We start from the raw sequence: 19114 nt of genomic DNA, 5'->3' as shown, positions 1-19114 counted from the left end.
TGGATGCAGATGCAAACTGCATAGAGTTGGTCAGACTAGAATAGGAAGCACAGAAAACACCCTGAGTGTTCACACTTTACATACACAGCATACAGTATTCTGGCTATATTCCCTCACAACATGGGTGTTAACCCCCTCTGATCAATGGTTTCTCATTATTTTCCCCCCCTCATCCTGTCTTGTTGAATCTTCCTATCCCTTTCTGTGCTTTTGAGCCACATTTGTTTGTTTCACACCAGTGCTGTAACTTCTAAAACATTAAAAGAGGAGGTAGGAGGGGAAAAAAGACATCTATACTTATTTACTAAATCAAATTTCTAGCTGTATTTGTGCCACCATCTTCAGCAGGCCTACAGACATGCATTCAAGTCAAGGTTGTTTCTGTCTGGCCCGGGCGTTGTGGCAGTGTCACCAGCTTTGGACAACATATGAACCAAACTTAAATAAATAAATAAATAATAAGGAATGGTAAATCCTAAGATGTATTATAATAATAATGTTGCCATTATTTCCCCCACTAAGAGTCCTGTCTTTTAAAACTACACGTAGCCGACCTGTGGCTAAGACATGGCACAGCAGGCCTACACATTAGTGCTTTTATACCTTGCCTCCTTCCTGCCTACCTTCATATAAAAGATGCTTCAAGTACAGTAGTTTCTAGATGCATAAACTCAAACTGTATTATCAAAATGTAAACATTAGAAGCAGGAAAAGCCTTATTCTTCAGCTGCTCCACTCGTGTATTTTTCCTCCCATTTCCATTGACTGTGGTGTTAAAGCTGCAGGTCTCTCTTTGGACTGGGCTTTGCCTGAACAAGTGATTAGTGACTGGGCTGGCTCCAGCACCTGACCGCCCCCTCCCCCTCCGCTCCCCGGGCCCCTCTAATAATTCACCCAAACCGGCCCATGCACACTCATTTCCCCCGACAAACCTTAATACTGTGACTTGTTACACGGTTACGTAACGAGGAAGTCTGGCATGCCACTTTCCACTCGCCTCCACTCTTGCCATGTGTTAGTCGAAAATGTGGCCCAAGGACGTGCAACTGTACCTGAGACACCTGAGACTCGGCCGCGTCCTCTTCTGCCGCCTAAACCAAACAAACAGTCCGCGGTTTGATTACAGAGAGGCTCTACTTTACTTTAAATCCGCCTGTGCTGTTTTGGTCGATACGCATCATGGCATGCTGAGTGACCGTCGTGCCTGTCAGAGAGCCAATGGGTGTGTTTGTTTTTCTGTGTGTGTGTGTGTGTGTGTGTGTGTGTGTGTGTGTGTGTGTGTGTGTGTGTGTGTGTGTGTGTGTCTGGGAGAGAGAAAGAGGGGGCGGGCGTGCTGCGGCTACCGGGGGCAAACCCAGTTCAATAGCTTTTGTTTGTTTGTTTGTTTTGTTTTGTTGTTTTTTTGTCAGTAAATACGGGCTGAGCTAAAATGTTCTGAATAAAAAAAAATCAAAATTCAGACAAAGTTTATTATCACACAATGTCTAATAAATTATTAATCAGTTAATCAAAATATCTATCTATGTATCTATCTATCTATCTATCTATCTATCTGTCTGTCTGTCTATTTGATCTGATGAATGGATACAGGGAGTGGCGAACAGCGCCCCCACTGGTTCATATCATCTGTAGAGAATTCATATTGCTGTTGCTGGCCTAATGTCTAACCCGTGATAAACTGCACAAACTGTAAAAACTCAAATAGATCATCTGTGATTACAAGCAGTGAAGGAAGCTTGTTGTCTCATGGAACAGGGCGCTCTGCTTTGTTTAATTCAGTGTGCTCTCTAACACATTATAATGTCACATGATATATTTTGAACTGACAACAGCTGCTGGAAAATGACATGATTTGCTTCTCCGCTGACTGTAATTCATGGGTTGTTCATGCGTTTATGTCTTGATGTTGTCACCGTGGAATAAAACAAAGAGCAAATTCTTTTATTTCTTCGTTTAGACACAAGACTTGTGACGGAAAACTGTCAGACTCTTCTTGGCATGGGCATGGCACTTTTACACTCTTGGATTAGCCTGACTCTGAGGGCCATTTCTCCATAATCCAGATGAAAATCCTAACAGCTGCAAACATGACAATGAAATCTGCTGTGAAAGACTGTGTGCAGGTGACTGTTATGATGGTATCCCATATAGAGGCATAAGAGTGAGAGCCTTTGTGTGTGTATGTGTGTGTGTGTGTGTGTGTGTGTGCGTGTGCATGTGCATGTACATGTGTGTTTATCCATGCCGAGGCCTGCTATAACAGATGTTGCCTGTGTGTGACTGTTCTGATGTTTCTCCACAGAGGAATATTTAGAGAACGAGTCTCGGTACTCAACTCAGACACGGTCTCCATGGCAACCCGATCGACGGAGGGAACTTGGTTGTCCCTGCGATGTGACGTGATGGAAAACCCTGTTAAAATCCCAACTCACTGCATCTCTCCTGGGTCTCACTCCCTGTCAGTCCCTCACCCTTATTCTCTTCATGTACATGCACTCACTCACTCACTCACTCACTCACTCACTCACTCACTCACTCACTCACATCTTAACCTATTTAAAGGAGATATCAGTAGTTACTGGTAGGTATCAGTGTTGACAGCTTCTTGCAATCTGTCAAAGGCCTCCTTACTCTCCTGTGACCTCAGTGATTTTCATAGCCTCTTCTTAAAAAGTGCATCCCAGAAATTGATGTATGATTATTTCACCATGCAGTCACAATCAGCCTCACATAATAGGGGCTCTGGATTGGTTGCGTCAGCTGTCTGTAAGCAGCTGTTGCTCCCATTTTACCACATAAAACAATGCATTCTACCCACGAGGCTTGTTTGAAATCCCCGGAGGCAGCAGACAGCAGCTTCTAGAAAATCAGGGACACGACTCTGGGGGAGACGTTGAGCTGCGTCTCTGCAAGATCCTCATTTTTCTAAATATTTATTTTGACAACATCACCGGTCAAAGCGGACACTGCTGTGTTGTTTTTGGATCAGCTGTCAATCAAGCAGTGTGCCCAGCATGGTGATGTCTTTTCCCTTGGATTTTCTGATTACATTTCTGCAAGTGCTGGTCATTATCTAAGCCAGGTGGCTCTCTGAGGGAGATCATGCATTTGGTCAGGTGTGTGTGTGTGTGTCTGTGTGTGTGTGTCTGTCCTCAGCTAATCTCACAAACTATTGGGCCCATCAGCCTAATTTTTTTTTTTTTCATAAAGTTTCCTTTTATGACGCCTATAATGCTCAGGTTTTCTTCTTGTCACAGTAATAGAGATGTTCATTCAGTTCCATGTTTGGCACTGAGCTCATAGTGAGTGGTGCTGTTGGACTGGCCTGCATTTTAATTGAGAGGTGTTTCCAATATTCTGTCCCCCTCATTGTACATAAATAAGGAGGACAAAAAAATGGAAACACCTCTCAATTTCATGTAGTCTGGTACAAGACCTCTGCAAACTACAACCTCAATAATAAACATATAAACAAATTTACACGTTCTGCACAATGTCAACCACTAAGCCGCTAAGTGTATATTTGAATAATACGGTAAGCCCAATTTGTAATTTGAAAAGCATTGTCTCTGCCGAGTTTTGCTCAGCACATAGGAGAGTATATGGTCCAGAAAGGGGGTGATAAACCTGGTGGAGATCTGCTCTCTACTGTGTGCACTCCTCTAGTTTCTTTCCCTGTTCATCCACAGTGGCTACGCAGGTCTTCCTCTGTTTATTCCAAGCAAACCACTGCTGCTGTGGCCCGAAATCAACGCTGCATCACTTCCTGGGTGCCAGAGGATTTTTTCTAGGAAAGACCTTTCAGACAGCAGCTGTTTCGCAGTCTGAACTCGAGTTTATTCACAACTCAGCTAACTCTCCCCCATCCTCTCTTTCTTCGTGTTTGTCTTCCTCTCCTCTCCTCTCCTCTCCTCTCCTCTCCTCTGTATGCAGCAGACCACACGGTATAAGTAAGAGGGAATGCAGTGAGGCCAAACCAGGCCGTTGCACATGCTCAGTGCAACCTGTCAGAGCTGATCAGACTGCATTGAAAATTTTGTGGAGAGAGACAGAGACAGAGAGAGAGGAAAGGAAAGGAAAGGAAAGAGCAGAAAGAGGTAAGGGAGAATAAGGATAAAGATATGATGAGAGAAAAAAAAGAGAGAAAGGGAGATTAAACAGAGAGATGATGACCCAGAGAACGGGTCAGTCCTTCCTTCACGGAGGTGGCGTCATGTTTTATGGGCAGATTTCAAGAGAAAACGGTTTGTGTTTGTCTGGCTTGTTTCTGTCAGTGCTAATAGCTATTAGTTCATTTTTATTTTCCCTCATTACTGTTGCAAGTGGGAGGGGCCGTCTGTCTGCTCTCTCTCTCTCTCTCTCTCTCTCTCTCTCTCTCTCTCTCTGTAGTGTAGTGCGTCACTAACAGACAGGGAGCCAAACAGTCTCTGTGAAAACTCAGCTGCAAATCGACAGCCAGGAACACCACAGTGGAAGCAGATGTTGTGCAGTGTATGTGTGTGTGTGTGTGTGTGTGTGTGTGCGTGTGTGTGTGTGTGCATGTGCACTGTCTTTCTGTTTCTTCTTACAGAGACATATACAATAAATGTCACAGCCTAACCCATAGTTATGCTGTGACGTGGGTCGGTGACTGGTGCATGTGTTTGTGTTTTTAAAGGAGGTAGAGACCGTCTTGTTGGTTTGTTTAAATGATGAAAAGATAGACGCCAAAATCGTGTGTGTGTGTGTGTGTGTGTGTGTGTGTGTCCCCGGATTGGATTATTCGCTCCACTTAAGCATGCATTATGCTGACTCATAGCATAGGAATAAATACTGTTGGTGCTTGTTTATGATATGTGGATTCATAAATTTAAAAAATAAACAAGCCAACAGAAACCATGGTGTCCTCCAAAACTGGTGCGAGTTACCCTGGGTGTAATTGTCTATTTATTGATTTATTTGTTTATTGTTTTTTGATTAGTGGTGTCTGAGATATTGCCGCTTGAATCTTGGGGGCTTGTCCTGTTGTTGGCACCGTGATGGGCCAAACAGTTTCATTTTCTAGATGCTGGATATCAACGTAGAAACACAGCATCCCCCAAAGGTTCGTAAAATTGAGTTTTTGGTTATGAGTGAGGGATGAGTTCAATACATTTTGGAATGTCTAGGTCAAGGTCAAGGTCACCCAAAGTTGGGATATTTCCGCAACGAAGAACCTTAGAAAGATGCAGTTAGGTGTGTAACGTTGATGTGGGAGGCTGTGTAAATGTTGGTGTCTCTCGCTGTATAATATTATGTTCTCTACTATCACTCAACACAAAGAGTCAGTATGCCGAAGAATTAGTATGCACCAGATCCAAACACTAACCAAAGACATCGGCCAGTCTTCTAAAAACTGAGTTTATTCCTTTAAGAGAAAAGAGGTATTTATGGATCTGCACTTACTCACCAGGGTCTCCACTAAAATGTTGTTTTAGCCGGGACAACAGGCGCCCCCAAGGTGATGTGTTGGGCCAGCAGGCTCGCCAGCCTCTGTTCTGGAAAGTGATACCTATTGACATTGCTTTCTGAACATAATTAAAAATAATATTTGCAGTGGTAGACTTGTCCAGTGGTTTGAGAGTCTGTCCAAGCAGAAAATCCAGGTTCAAATTCTCACGTCGGCAAACATCTGCTCTGCTGCAAACACTGAGCGAGCCGCTGGATCAGATACGCTGTCCTGCAGCTGACCCTGACAGAGGGGGCGAGCCCGAGGAGAATTTTCCTATGGGGAACAATAAAGTATAATATGATTCTCTCTTTCTCTCTCTCTCCCTCTCTCTCTCTCTCTCACACACACACACTTAAATCACTGTCCAATTTGTCACTGCAGTCACATTTTAATGCAGTTTTAATGCAATTTATTTTAATGCAATTTTAAACCCATGCTGGATTTTCAATGACAGATTACAATTTACAAGCAATTTAATGAAACCCTTAAAATAATAATAAAAAGGAGAACTGTCATGAGGCTCACTAACTATTAATTTTCCAAGCAAAATTTTCCACGTCGCCGTAGCTCATATAGTTCCTTAAGTGGAGATGGATGATGCCTCCTGTTACGAAAGCTGCTCCGAAATATGGGAGGATGCAGTGAATAATGGCATTGCATGGGAAGAATGGGTGAAATACACACACACACACACTCACACTTTCTCACTCACACTCTTGGAATCCAAAGAATTTTCCCCCCCTGTCCTGCAGGCCGCTGTGATTTGGAAAGAGGTGCGTGAGACTAAGCAATGATTCCTTAAGTTTAGAGTAATAACAATCAAAAGCCAGAAAAGGGGGAACAGAAATGACCATCACATTGGTCATAGGAGGGCCAAACACACACATTCCCCATGCCAATCCCTAATTATATTTTTTTCAGCGCAACTTTTTCCAAGTAGTCAGCAGTTGAGGTGATTGCTCACTTGTTTATGTCTGCTTGTTTCAGTAATCCCTAACAATAAGCGTTTAGAAAGACAGTTGCAGTCCAGGAGAAGAGGGCCACAGCAGGGCCTTTCACAGCTCTAGGTGACTGGGTTTGAATGACGCTCGTTATTACGGTCATCGCTCCTCATTTAGCTAATGATTCTGTGGAAGCATGAGAGGCTGCTGACGTCAGACGTGGACATGAAGAAACCTCCAGAGAAAGAAAAAGAGAAACAGAAAACTTGGAATCCAGAGAGAACCTTTAAATAATGAGAAAGATGTGTGATGTAGCTATGCTGCCAGATGAATCACTTTCAAGTGTTTCTTTGCACTTCATATGTGTCAAGAATTTGCACATTTTTGTACAGTTCAGGTGACAATATCTAGAGAAGCCCAGCGCTTTCTCTTGTTTGTGAAAAGTGAACTTATGTTAACACAAATAAAAAGATCTCAATTTACTTTTTTTCAACTGGTTTCAAGATATGAGATTTTAAGAGGTTATTGTATGATTAGACAACTTAGAAACTAATAAATCTTCTTGGACAATAGAACAGAGACTTTCCTTTTGGACAAACTTTTTGCACCCATTTGTACAGCTGACATGGAAAATTATCTAGCATACACAAACTGAGCGGTGGATCATGTATGGATCTATATCATGGATGGTCCAGTCTCAAGCCCTGACTGGACTCCATGTGCTGGGATGTGCGGTGTCGGCTCTAAACTCATATTAATGAATCATCCAAGCATTTCAGGATCATCAACACTCTTCAGGTTTCCACAAGTGCATCCAGGCTCCTGGTAATGGTGTGAGGAACTATGAATCACAATTCAGACACTCTTGAAATCCAGACTGTCCCCCACCAGGCCGCTGCAGCACGGACTCAGCCCCGTCCAGCAGGTCCAGATATGACTGTGTATTTAGTGTCTCTATAATGGACCGCAAAGAAGAGAGAAATCTAGATCCTGGCAAGATTCTTTGATGGCGTATAGCACGCTGAGCAGTCAGTTTAGTTGATCAATAAAAGGTTTGAGGTCAGTTGACACCTCTGCCTGGACATCAGATGATTATGTGCAAGCTTTAATTGTGGCACCTATAGGTCCTGGGGGAGAGCACCCGGCCACTTGCAACCAAAGCTCCCCATCCGGCTTCTCAGGGTTGCTTATAGGAGCAAGATGGTAGCTCTCAGTGCTGAACTCCATAACTCTTTTGCAATTCTGCTGGTGTAACTGGGAATGAACGTCTTGATTCTATCCATCCATGCATCCATCCATCTGTCTGTTTTCTGTTACTTATCTGGGGCCAGCTTGCGGTGATAGCAGGCAGAGGAGAGCCGCCCAAATGCCCTTTTCTGTCGCTGAATTTGCCAGCTCCTCCTGGGTTACCTCAAGCAGCTTCCAGGCCAGCTGGGATATGTGGTCCCCCCAGCGTGTTTGGTCTGCCCTGGGGTCTCCTTCCATGCCCAGAACACCTCCACAGGGGAGGCTCCCAGGAGGTATCTTATTAAGATAATTTAATCACCTCAACTGGCTCCGTTTACCACAAAGGAGCTGTAACTCGTTTCCAAATTCTTCACAGATGGGCGGAGGACTTGGCTCGTACCCTCGCCTTCTTTTGGTACGCCATGGTATCTTTGCAATGTCCAAATGTGCTGAAGACCATCACTGGATGTCTCAACAGACATTCCTGATCATTGGGCTACAAACTAGACCGGGACAACCAAAAGTGGTGCCTCACATCCCAAAGTGACGTTGCCAGCTGCTCCCTCCTCACGTCGGGAAGCACAGAGGAGGTCGGCCAATGTCCTGCAAACAGGCGCTCAGTGGTGTTTCTCTGAACCCTTAGCCACTTCACCATCAATCCTCTAATTGATTCAGGAGGTATAAATAGCCACATCTCTCCATCACAAGACTGACTTACTGGCTTCATTTACAAGGTTAATGCTGTCCCAGAGGACACTGAGGAAGCATCATGTTGCCCGTCCCCTGGAAGCCACTGTACAGCAAAAATGTCATTTTCATTAGTTTTTCTTGTTTTTTTCTCTCTTTTTGTCTTCAAAGCTCATTTAATTTTATTACATTTTCATCTACCATTTTCACAACTATGTATTTCTTTTTGCTAAAAAAAAATATGACTTGCTTCATGAAATAAACATGAAACAAAAACAAAATGAAAAAAGTTACTGAAAATTGTTAGAATTTTACTTCATTCAAACAAAACCAGAATCCTTTTCTACAAAGTTATCCGTTAATGCAACAAGATCACTTTTGTTATTTTAGTCAAAAGAACCTGAAATGACTTTGGTACATCTTAGTGCAAGCTGAAACCATTTTAACAGTGTTTTCACTGATAGCAGTAGCAGCAATATGTGACCCTGCTGGCCTGGTGTAACTACAGCCAGCTGTAAAACCACAGTGACGCACAAGCGGGGGCCACATCAGGCTTAATTTGCATTGAAACAGAACAATTTTTAACCCTATGTGACCATAAAGTATGTAACCCATATTCCAGCATCTTACAGAACTGTGATTTGAGGTGTGATTGGGTTCTTTCATTTCCACAGTGGCATGGTTTGCCATCCTGGGACAGATTACATCAGCCACACATTGTTATAACTGCATTCAGTTCAAAGAGTGAAACCTTAAACATTTTTATTTTTGTATTTAGAAATGGCCTGTCCTTGTCGTGGTCGTCAGTAACCCCTGACACTCAGAGTAGCAGAGATACCTCTGCTCCACCTGTTTATGATTTAACATGAGCCTTTAACAAGACGCTGTAATCTGGTCCTCTCAAGACTGCACTGACGTCAGAGGCAGGGCCAATTAAATGTGTCCCTGTGTGGACCCTCCAGCCCGTCCCCAAATAATCAAACACACACACACACACACACACACATACATGCTGCACGCACTGCCTTGCAGCCACACACACCATGTTGTAAGCCTATGCATGTAACATGTCTACTCTCATATTGGAAACACATGCCTGTACACTCACACACCACTCACATATCTCTCACACACATTCACCCTCTCAGTCTTCTTTCTCTCACACACACATTGTGTGAAATGCCATGCTTTTATAATCAGCACAAGCTATCCCCGTGCAGATGGGCAGGAAGACAGCTGTAACACACTAACACTGAGCCACATCTGGGAAAAATTAAAACAGTTCGACTGACGCACACACCCCCAGCAACCACGTCTGTATCATCAACCAAAGTTTAGCTGTCCCCTGTCACTGCATTTGCAACATTTGCAATTGTTTGCAACTGATTTCAGGGTTAAAGCTACATTTGTTCCCCTGAAGCTGCACAGAGTGGTTAGCATGCTTTCTCAGACTTGATACCAGATAGAAATGCTTCACTGCAGGAGGAGAAAAATCCTTCATTCAAGCATAGAAAACACAGACCAGTTCCACTTCAAAAGAAAAACTGTTCCTAGAAATCCACATTTGTCACTGCACCATTGTGCAGCAACAATGCGTGGGCTATGTAACCTAAAATTTAATTACCCAGAGTCTCAAAGAGACCTTCATCTATTCAGCTTAAGGGAGTTACATAAGCTTCTGTCTCTCTTTCTCTCCTACTCGCTCTCTGTCTCCTCTCTCATGAAACTGCTGTATATCACTGTCTTATGTTTTTGAAACTGGAATTTAATAATGAATGACTGCACAATAAAAAATTTTAATACAGTTTTACTGCTCTGCTGCAACAACTATGAAACAAATCCCATTATAACAATTCTGACACTCGACTTTCCATATTAAAATGACCAAACCCAATACCCAATGGTGTAAAAATGCTGTTTTAATAAAGGAGGTATTTTACAAGTCTCATCTTCCAATTAGTTTCAAAACTAATTGGCAAATATAATAAATATGTAACCCACCTAATTGTTGCAGTGAGCCATGGTGGTTTTATATTACATCCTCAGCTTATCAGTGTTGGCTACATAGCCTTGGATGAACCTGAGATCAAATGAGTCAAATGGGTGCAAGAACAAATACACACACAGGTATGGATGTGAACAGTGTGAACACACATATGAATCGACATTCCCTTGTCCCTCTCATTCATTCACATGGAGCCATACAATGGGGACTTCTCAGCCTCAAGCCAATCTGCTCTTACCTCCCAGGCCGACCATTTCCTTTTCTCGGCTTAAAATATCCCTCATCCTCTCCTTCCAGGAGGAGAAGTTAAGTGGTGTCATTTACCTCGACTGGTGGGAATTGCTCTGCCCTATTATTAGCCTTATTAGATAACGCTCATCCTAATAAACTCCCTTCCCTTTGTGAAAGAGTAACTGGGGAAGCATCATACCTCTTATGTCAGCCTTTCACTCTGTCTTTCCTCTGTCTCTCCCAATCCTCCCTCTCCTTTAATATGTAACGCAAGTGGCTGCATCAAATCAGATCTCTTACTTTACTGGGTTATGGGGGACATATGGGGAGGTAATTTAAGGAGAGACAATTACAAAGGAAAATGGGACAGGAGAAGAGAAGGCAGGAGAGGAGAAAAGGAGCAGCACCGAGGGGATAAAGGTTAGGCAATGAGAAGGAAATAGGCGATGAGATGACAGGCCCCGGTGATGTAATTCTGAATTCATTCATGAATTCATTCTACTTTCAAGCGCGGCTTCAGAGGGCGCGAGGTCTGACAGCCCGAGCTCTTCAAGAGGTCTCATCATGAGCCGATGTGAGAATGAATATTCAGGGTCAAGGATGGCAATTACACAAGCCTCTCAGCCACGGTGTATACTTTTAAGGCCACGTTTATATAATTCCTCTCTACAGCCATATTTTAAGAATAACCATCAGTAGAGAGCCACCATGCAAGGCTGGTGCCCGAACACTTTTCAGTTGTATCCTGCTTCAGAGACAGTGGGGAATGATAGCAGAGAAAAATACATATGAATTTAAAACATATGAATTTGTCACTTTTGTGCTGTTATTCAAAATGTGTTGGCTAAAAAGCCATAAAGTAATATATAATGTAGACCAGAGATCGGTCGAACACTGTGGTTTCATTACCTCTGCCAGTGGAGTTGGTCAGAGGTTATGTTTTCACTCAACTCCATCTTTTTGTCTTTGTTTGTTTGTTTGTTTGTTTGTTTGTTTACTAGAAGAATACTGTATCTCAAAGTTATAATGGATTTGTGTGAAACTTGGTGGAAAGGTTGATCAGGGGCCAAAGAAGATCTCATAAATTTTTCACCCTAACTGGCCAAAGAGGGGGCGGAGCTTCACATACAAGTGCATATGACTTTTGAACTGATTCATGCAACATGATGAAAGGTATAATTTCATAGTTAGTTTCATTTTTCCCCCTGTCTCTGGCTGTAGACAGAGTCCTTTGATGTGTTAAATGATATCAAACAACTGAACAACACTATATCTTTTCAAATGCTTTCATTGTTTATTAATCATTGTTCAGGACTGATAGCACTGGCCTTTAGCTCAATCTAAAGAAGAAGTGATTCCTTCAGATTATTTAATGTCTCTGAATACAAGAAACCCAGTACCATCTTGCACACTGTCTGAACCGTAGAAGTTTAATTTTGGTGACTAAGACTTTCATCAGAGGTAAAAAAATTTGGAGATTCCTGCCACCAAAACCTTTTCTTTTCTGTGAAGTGGGAAATTTAAATTTGTTCAATGTTGAGTTACTCATTTCCTCTTAATTAAATTATGTGGATCTCAGATGTTGCTTCAGTTGTCCCTAAAGTTAAGCAGCTTACTTATTTAGGAGCACAGTTTTTTTTTTGTATTTGTATTTTTCATTTATTTGTATTCTTATTTTTATTTTTTATTATTATTATTTTTATTTTTTTTTTGTTCTCCATTCAGTTTAGTTTCAGTTTAGTTTCCAGAGTGGGTTTGCTTGTTTCAGTTTAGTTTTTATTGTTTCAACATGTTAAGTTTGAGTTTAATTTTTATTAGTATCAGTATTAGTTTTAGTCAGTTTTTTAATTATAATATGGGGGTGTTTGTCAGAATAGGTATTCTAATCCAAACACTCTTTGTGCAGGCAGTCGGCTCCCAGTCAACCCTAAAACTAAAGACATTGTCTGTATATTTTGGTTTCATTTTTGTTTTCCAAGTACACAATATTGTCTCCATTAGTTTTCGTGTTTATTATGTCCAGTTTTTAATTTCATTTCAGTGAAGTAAAATGTTTTATTTTTTTTTTAGTTTCAGTTAACCATAATAAACTTGTTTAGGGCTGCAGATAGTTTCCTCAGTAAATCAAATCACGAAGACCAACTCTACTTCTTTTTTAAGAGCTCTGCAATCAGATTTGGACACGTCGTGCAAATCCCAAACTCTTTTCAATCACAACTCTCCAACATTACACTGTGCACTGAAATAAATTTGAAAATTCAGTTTGTCCACATGAAAACAAATCGCTTGTTTGTGTCTCTTAATATGTTTTTTTTTTTATTCTGTTAATCACATTTCCTGATGACACAGATTGATAAATTCATTTCCGCTGAGTGAGTGCTGTGCCCCTCTTTGTTTTCATGTGTTTGTTTTTAAGCCCACATCCAAAGAGCATGATAATCTTTTATTCAAAACATAAAATAAGGTTTGAGTCTGAATTCTTTTAAAATGAAGTTAGAGCTGAAAACATCAACGAGGAGGTGACATGATCGACTTCATGCTTGGAGGAGGCCATCAAAGACTCAAGGGCTCTGCAGAGTGTGTGTGTGTGTGTGTGTGTGTGTGTGTGTGTGTGTGTGTGTGTGGGCAGGCACGAGGGCCCTAGTCGCATCAGGACGGTCCTGTCAGGTTGCATGTGGGCGACGGTGCTGAGTCTGTGTCACGCTGTGTTCCTGTCTCAGCGCATTAGAGCCAAACCTCTGTGATGATGCAGCGACTGCAGCCACATCAGAGCCAAGGAGGAGGGAGATGCTGCAGATTTGTTCATTCACACCAAGCATGTTAATTAACTTTCCAGCACTGTCTTGAGATCTGAAAGGTCTTTTTTTTTTTAATCTTTAGAGGCTGGACAGTGAACAGTGTTTTTATCTCTTAAAATTGTGGGAAAGCAGCGAGGAAGAGGAAGGTGGATGCGAGGAAAATGCTCTGGCCGGATATGATCCCGACACAAATGTGGATCTGGACACGAGGGACCATTTTACAATCTCTGGGGCTTAAATTTATCCTCAAATGCAGGACCAGCATTGAATAAATGTAGTCTAACACTCATCACAAAATTAGTTGCTCAACAGACGCTCATATAAAAAGAGTATGTCTGCATATGTGCACTGTGTTCTGCTAAATTCTCACCTCTGGTTTAACATCTGCAGTAATGCTTTGAATCCAAACACTTGATCGGTGTCTACAGGTTCCTGTGGCCTGATATCTGCATGTTTCTGCTTTACACTACAGGCCTCTCACACGGGTTTCAGCACAGGACCCAGGTGTTCAGTAAATATAGTTTTGAACTGGGCCTCAGTCTAATGAAACATGACAAACATGTGGGGACCCACCGGAAGAGCGCCAAATGTGACCCATTTGGCGTTCACACCCCCAGTTTAGAAAACTAGGCTATCAGGGGAAAAAACCGCAGCAGAGACGGAAGGAATATATTCATGCTTTGCTTTTAATCACTTCATAGAAAAAGTATTTCAGATTTCATTTTGAACACAATATACAATATAATACCATACATTGTGTGAAACATTTAATAACCCGCCTGCAACAACTGGCGGACTTGAACATATTATTGACATAAAAAACCCATCTCATGCAGATAGTGCTAAATCTGGCTAACCATTTGGACACAACTGGGACCAAAAAAAGCTTGAACATAGATAAACAATGTTAATACTGACAAATTTGAATTTCAAAACTGCTAACAAGTTTGGTCAGAAAGAGTTCACACATTAGCACAATCAGTTACATAAGATCACGTTTTGTTGTTAATTCAGTACGATTCACGTCAGTGCGAGGCGTATTGTAGCATGCTACCAATACCTGCCCCGTGTTATCTACTTTTACAAGAAGTGCGTAAGGTGTAAAAGGAGACAATCGCTTTGTGTTTGTCAGTCGAACCTGTATCTGAACCTTGTATATCAGCAATCTGCATTCAAAATGCTGGATGGATAAGCTTAGGTTGCGACAAGCCGCTGAGAGAAAAGCTATTTGTGTATTTTGATACCGAGCATTGACTAAGCTTCTGTTCTCCATAGCTAGCTTGTATGTATCCTATATCCAAGCCTATGCAGTTTAACATGTCGTCTATGTCGCCCCTGGGTTACCTGACTGCTGCTGTCAGACGGAAACCTTGTGCTTCCAAAACCTCACATGGTCAAGCAACTGTTCTTTACTGAAAAAATAAACAAATAAATTGATAAAACTCAAAATTAGTTGAGAGAGAGTAGACAAACTTCTAGTTTTTCCTCAAAGAAAATTTTAGGTTTCCAAATATATGCCATGGGTCAAAATATTTCAGAGGGATCCCTGAATTGGAATAGGAGATTTTGGTTAAAAAATATTGTTGCCTATGAAGCATGGCAGGGCTTCTCTTATTCACATGTCAGTGACTGTGCCACAAAAACCATATAAACTCTTTCATGTGGGGGAAAAAAAAGTAAAAGAAGTGAGGAGGAATCCTGTTTTGGAGGTGCAAGGTTGTCATGTGACAGCAACAGCATGTCCCTCTAGCTGCTGCTCTGCTGGGCACTCAAAACATTGTGCGAATATATACTTAGATATATTTTTATATATATATTTTAATATATATAAAAAAACAATATATAATACAGAATATAAAAAGACTCAAATCCAGAGTCTTCTACACATTAGACACCACCACTTCCAGGTAATGCAAGTGCATATAAATTAAAATAGATCTTACACTGAACCAGTATTTCTTATTTACAAGCTTAAAGTATAGAATAAATACACACTGTTATAAACAGCAAAAAGGACCAACTTGAGCTCCTAGCGACAAACAGTAGAGACAAACAGGTGGTGTGATGGGGTAAGGCCTTATGACAAAGACGACACATTCAAACACACACATGCACACACACAGGCAAACGTACAAAAACACATGCACACGAAACCATCCGTACATACTGCACGCAAACGACTGCCTCTGAGGCATGCAGGAGTGAGGGTGTACAAGAAAGTAGCTGAAGTACCTTTGAGTATATCAGTAAACTATTAAGGAAATGAAAAGATGGCAATGACAGATGCAAGAAGCCCACCCATGAATGCCAGTCATGGATGGAGCCGAAACGTTGAGGTCTGCAAACCATTTTGAATGCCCGACTCATAATCAAGGAACGCTCTTCAAGGATGGTGTGGTGACATTTTGGTTTGTTTTCAAACTCGAGCACCAAGTTACTTCTTCCGCCTCTCTTTCTGCTTGTCTAAAAGCATTTCAGTCACGCTGAATCTACCAATTCCATCTGTGCCAAATCCTAATAACCTGCCTGTCCTGGAAATCTGATACAGTGGAGGGGGAGGGAGGGGGAGGGGACAGAAAGATTCAATTGACGTCAATGAGCACAAGCAGCACTTGGGGGGATTTTTTATTGTGAGGGAAAAAATAGGTGGCCTGATTGTTTTGGGGTCGTGTCCCCGGAGCCCACGGGGGTTTGTAAACCATGTGAATAATGGCGTTGATGAACGTCTGAATGCGACTTTCAGACAGGCAACTGTAAGAGCACCTTCAGTCATGTGGGTAGGGACTGATTGCACGGGGGCAGGGGGCTGTTACATCAGCGGCTCTGAGATCGGGACCCGTCCCAACTAACAGGATTATTAAGACTGCAGCATACCTGTGGGCTAAATATAGATCCACTGCCGTTGTACATTTCTGCCTGGCCAGTTTTTTCCCTAAAATTTTTTTTTTTTTTTTGAAAAAATATAGATCTGCACATCATCTTTTTTTTCCCCTGGCTAACTGTTTCTATTTTTGCTCATTGAACTTTTTTTTTCCAATAATGTTGTAAATTAGAAGGATTTGAACTGGACTAAAGGCCAATTCACACCAGTGCAAAAATGGGGGAAAGAAAATCGAATAAATAAGCCATTTGAAATGTCTGTAACAATTTAGCAATTTAGGATGTATAATCATATTGTTACGAGTGTGAGGTTTGTATCTCATATAGAGTGTTTTGCATTAAAATTGGTGTGAAAAGGCAGTTAGTCCTAATGGTCTGCAGGCCACTCAAAGAGGAAAAGAAGGTACATTAAGAAAAGGAGGATGATAATACAGGTGGCATATTTCAGAGTGACTGACATTCATTTACTGTGACATCTGATATGGAAAGCAACAATGTTGACAGTGAACATGAAACGTGAATCGTTAATGTATGCATTTGAATTCAATGTATAAAGATATAGTTTGTGCTCCAATTAAAACATAAACGTGACGAAATGTGCGTATAATATGGTGTTCACCTATTTAGATGAGTTTGTCCAAGAATTGTTTGTCGAAGTTTGTTTGGATTTCTCTATTGCCCAATACATGGAAGACTGTTCTCTTTTTCTGAGATACAAAAAAGATTCTGCTCTTTCAGATAAGAAAAAACAAACAAAAACATTTCACAGACATACTAGAGTGTTCAATAAATAAAAAACTATTATAAAGACAATAGTAAAAAAGGCACACAAAAGTCCTTTGACAAATGGTACAGGAAAAAAGTAAACACTTTCTCTTGCTATACAAATGTGTCTCCATCAGTAGATCTTACTCTATGCTACTTCTAGAACATATTGTGTCCGTAAAAAAGTCTTAAGGTACAAAACTTCTCTCAGTAGTGTCAATGTCCATTTAATGCCAGTCCAGAAAATAAAAGCAACCATCTCCCAAACTGGCCAAAATCCTTCAAGTTCCACTCTCAGTCACCTGTCGATCAGGTTGAAATTGTTCGCAGCATTTATTTCCTGAGAACTCTGTAGCCGCTTCACTGAAACTGTCCCTCCGTGCTTGGCTCCAAACACCCAAGTGCAAGACGCCCCAATGCGGGCTAAAACTAAGCCCCTGCTTCTGTGGGCTTGTTAAAAAGCACAGCTGTAAGAGGATCTGCCCTCTTTTCTTAAAACTTTCAAACCGCCGCATCAGCTCGACCGGTGGAAGCCCTATGTGTCTGTGGGCGACGCCTCGTGAGTGACGATCTCTATCGCCGTCGTGGGCTCCATCGTGCTGCCCTCCTCCTGCTCCTGACCGTCGGAGTAGTCCAGGGGCGGAGAGCGGGAGGACTCTCCTAAACTATCCTCCTCCTCCTCTTCCTCCTCCTCCTCCTCCTCCTCTTCCCCTTCGCCGTCTTTCTCTATTACGTCCGAATCCTCCTCCTCCAAGGTCAGCTCAAACTGAAACTTCTCCCCGCCTCCCTGCCCTCCAGTGCCCCCGCTGTGTCCGTCTGTGCCCTGGTCGTAAAAGGGAGGGGAGGGGCTCTGGGGGATCATGCTCTGGTACCAGTTCCTGTTGTCCTCCAACGTGTCCAGGATGTCCTGGGCGTCGGGGTGGACCAGGTCGGCCCAGGTCTCCCACAGGGGGTGGACGATGTAGTCGATGAAACCCACCTGGAGGGGAGGAGAGGATGAGCACGTTGGTATGGGGGAGTCAATGTGTGCAGGTGTTTCTACTAGTTAAAATTCCAGTTGAAGACATCTACAATTACATTTTCACTAGTAGAAACTGTAATTCTAGATATCAACACCGTTATTTAGATGAGTAATTATTCCAGGCCCACATCTATAACTGAATTTTGACTAGTAAAAATATTATCATGTATATTATATTGAAATGTCTCTAATTTAGCTGTAAAAAACCTTCAAGTGTTGTTTGTGATCTCTATAATATAGTTATATATAGTTGTAAAATTCAGTTTTGACTTGACAGGATATGTATTATTAATATCTTGCAGCACAATAACAACTAATCACAATAAAGCGGTTGATACACAGAATTACAATTTCTACAGGTAAAAATGTATTTATATTTGAATGTGTGATCATGTGCATGTGTGTCTGTACAGTATGCATGTATGGTTTTGAACAAGGACGGAGTATCTGTGTCCGTATTTGTTTAAGTTGGTTTCCTACCTGGCTCTTCTCCACGGACGCTGTGTGTTTGTCACACATGGGGCTGATCTCCATCCCCCGCTCCCTCTCTCTGTCTCCCTGGTGGAAGAACTCCTCCATTATCCGATCGGTCCACTGTCGATACAGCTCTAAGGACTTGGTGGGGTTGCTCAGGTCAGCACAGTGCACCATGTTACGTAGCACCTGCACATATCAAATTATAATTTAGAACTTCTACATGTAAAAAAAAAAAAAAGCCTTGTTCCTCCTACGTAAAAGCCTTTCATCCTTAAATCAACAGCACAATACCATACAGATCAGATTACTGCAAAACACTTTGGGGAAATGTAATTAGATACTTGCAGCAGAGACATATCATGCTAATTCTGTGGTGTGCATTCCTATGATAGGAAGTGGTGCAGCCATTCAGTCAATAGTCAAATAAAGAAGAAGCACAAGAGAGGCCATTAGAGGGGGAGCAAGGAGGGCGCACTGAGACAAGAGGAAGATGGATGGAGTGAGGAAAAGAGTGACAGCGGGAGCAGAGGTCAGCTATAGGAGGCCAGTTAATGATCATTTGGTGAGTAACCTCTGCAAACACTGGCTATTGATCTATTGATAGAGCTACCA

The 19114-nt window shown here is 41.9% G+C and overlaps 2 protein-coding genes across 6 annotated transcripts in view; both read right to left on the bottom strand.

Annotated features, from left to right (window-relative positions):
• sgip1a (SH3GL interacting endocytic adaptor 1a) overlaps positions 1 to 1191 on the bottom strand; it is a 94218-nt gene extending 93027 nt beyond the window's left edge. The window contains 1 exon segment of the mRNA XM_030049065.1: positions 1053 to 1191. The gene's annotated coding sequence lies outside the window, so the exon portion shown is untranslated.
• Positions 1192 to 14024: 12833 nt separating this feature from the next.
• Positions 14025 to 19114, bottom strand: part of pde4ba (phosphodiesterase 4B, cAMP-specific a) — a 195472-nt gene continuing 190382 nt past the window's right edge. For all 5 annotated transcript variants that reach the window (XM_030049071.1, XM_030049073.1, XM_030049072.1 and 2 more), the window contains 2 exons: positions 18506 to 18688; positions 14025 to 17983 (listed from right to left, as the gene is read on the bottom strand). In XM_030049071.1, coding sequence (XP_029904931.1) covers positions 17540 to 17983; positions 18506 to 18688 — 627 coding nt within the window. In that variant the 3' untranslated portion in view covers positions 14025 to 17539. The remainder of the gene's footprint in view (positions 17984 to 18505; positions 18689 to 19114) is intronic.

The sequence above is a fragment of the Myripristis murdjan genome, chromosome 4, assembly GCF_902150065.1.
Source record: "Myripristis murdjan chromosome 4, fMyrMur1.1, whole genome shotgun sequence".
NCBI classification, from domain to species: Eukaryota; Metazoa; Chordata; class Actinopteri; order Holocentriformes; family Holocentridae; genus Myripristis; species Myripristis murdjan.
Note: the sequence above shows the minus strand (reverse complement) of the source record. Positions and strands in the feature narration are given on the sequence as shown.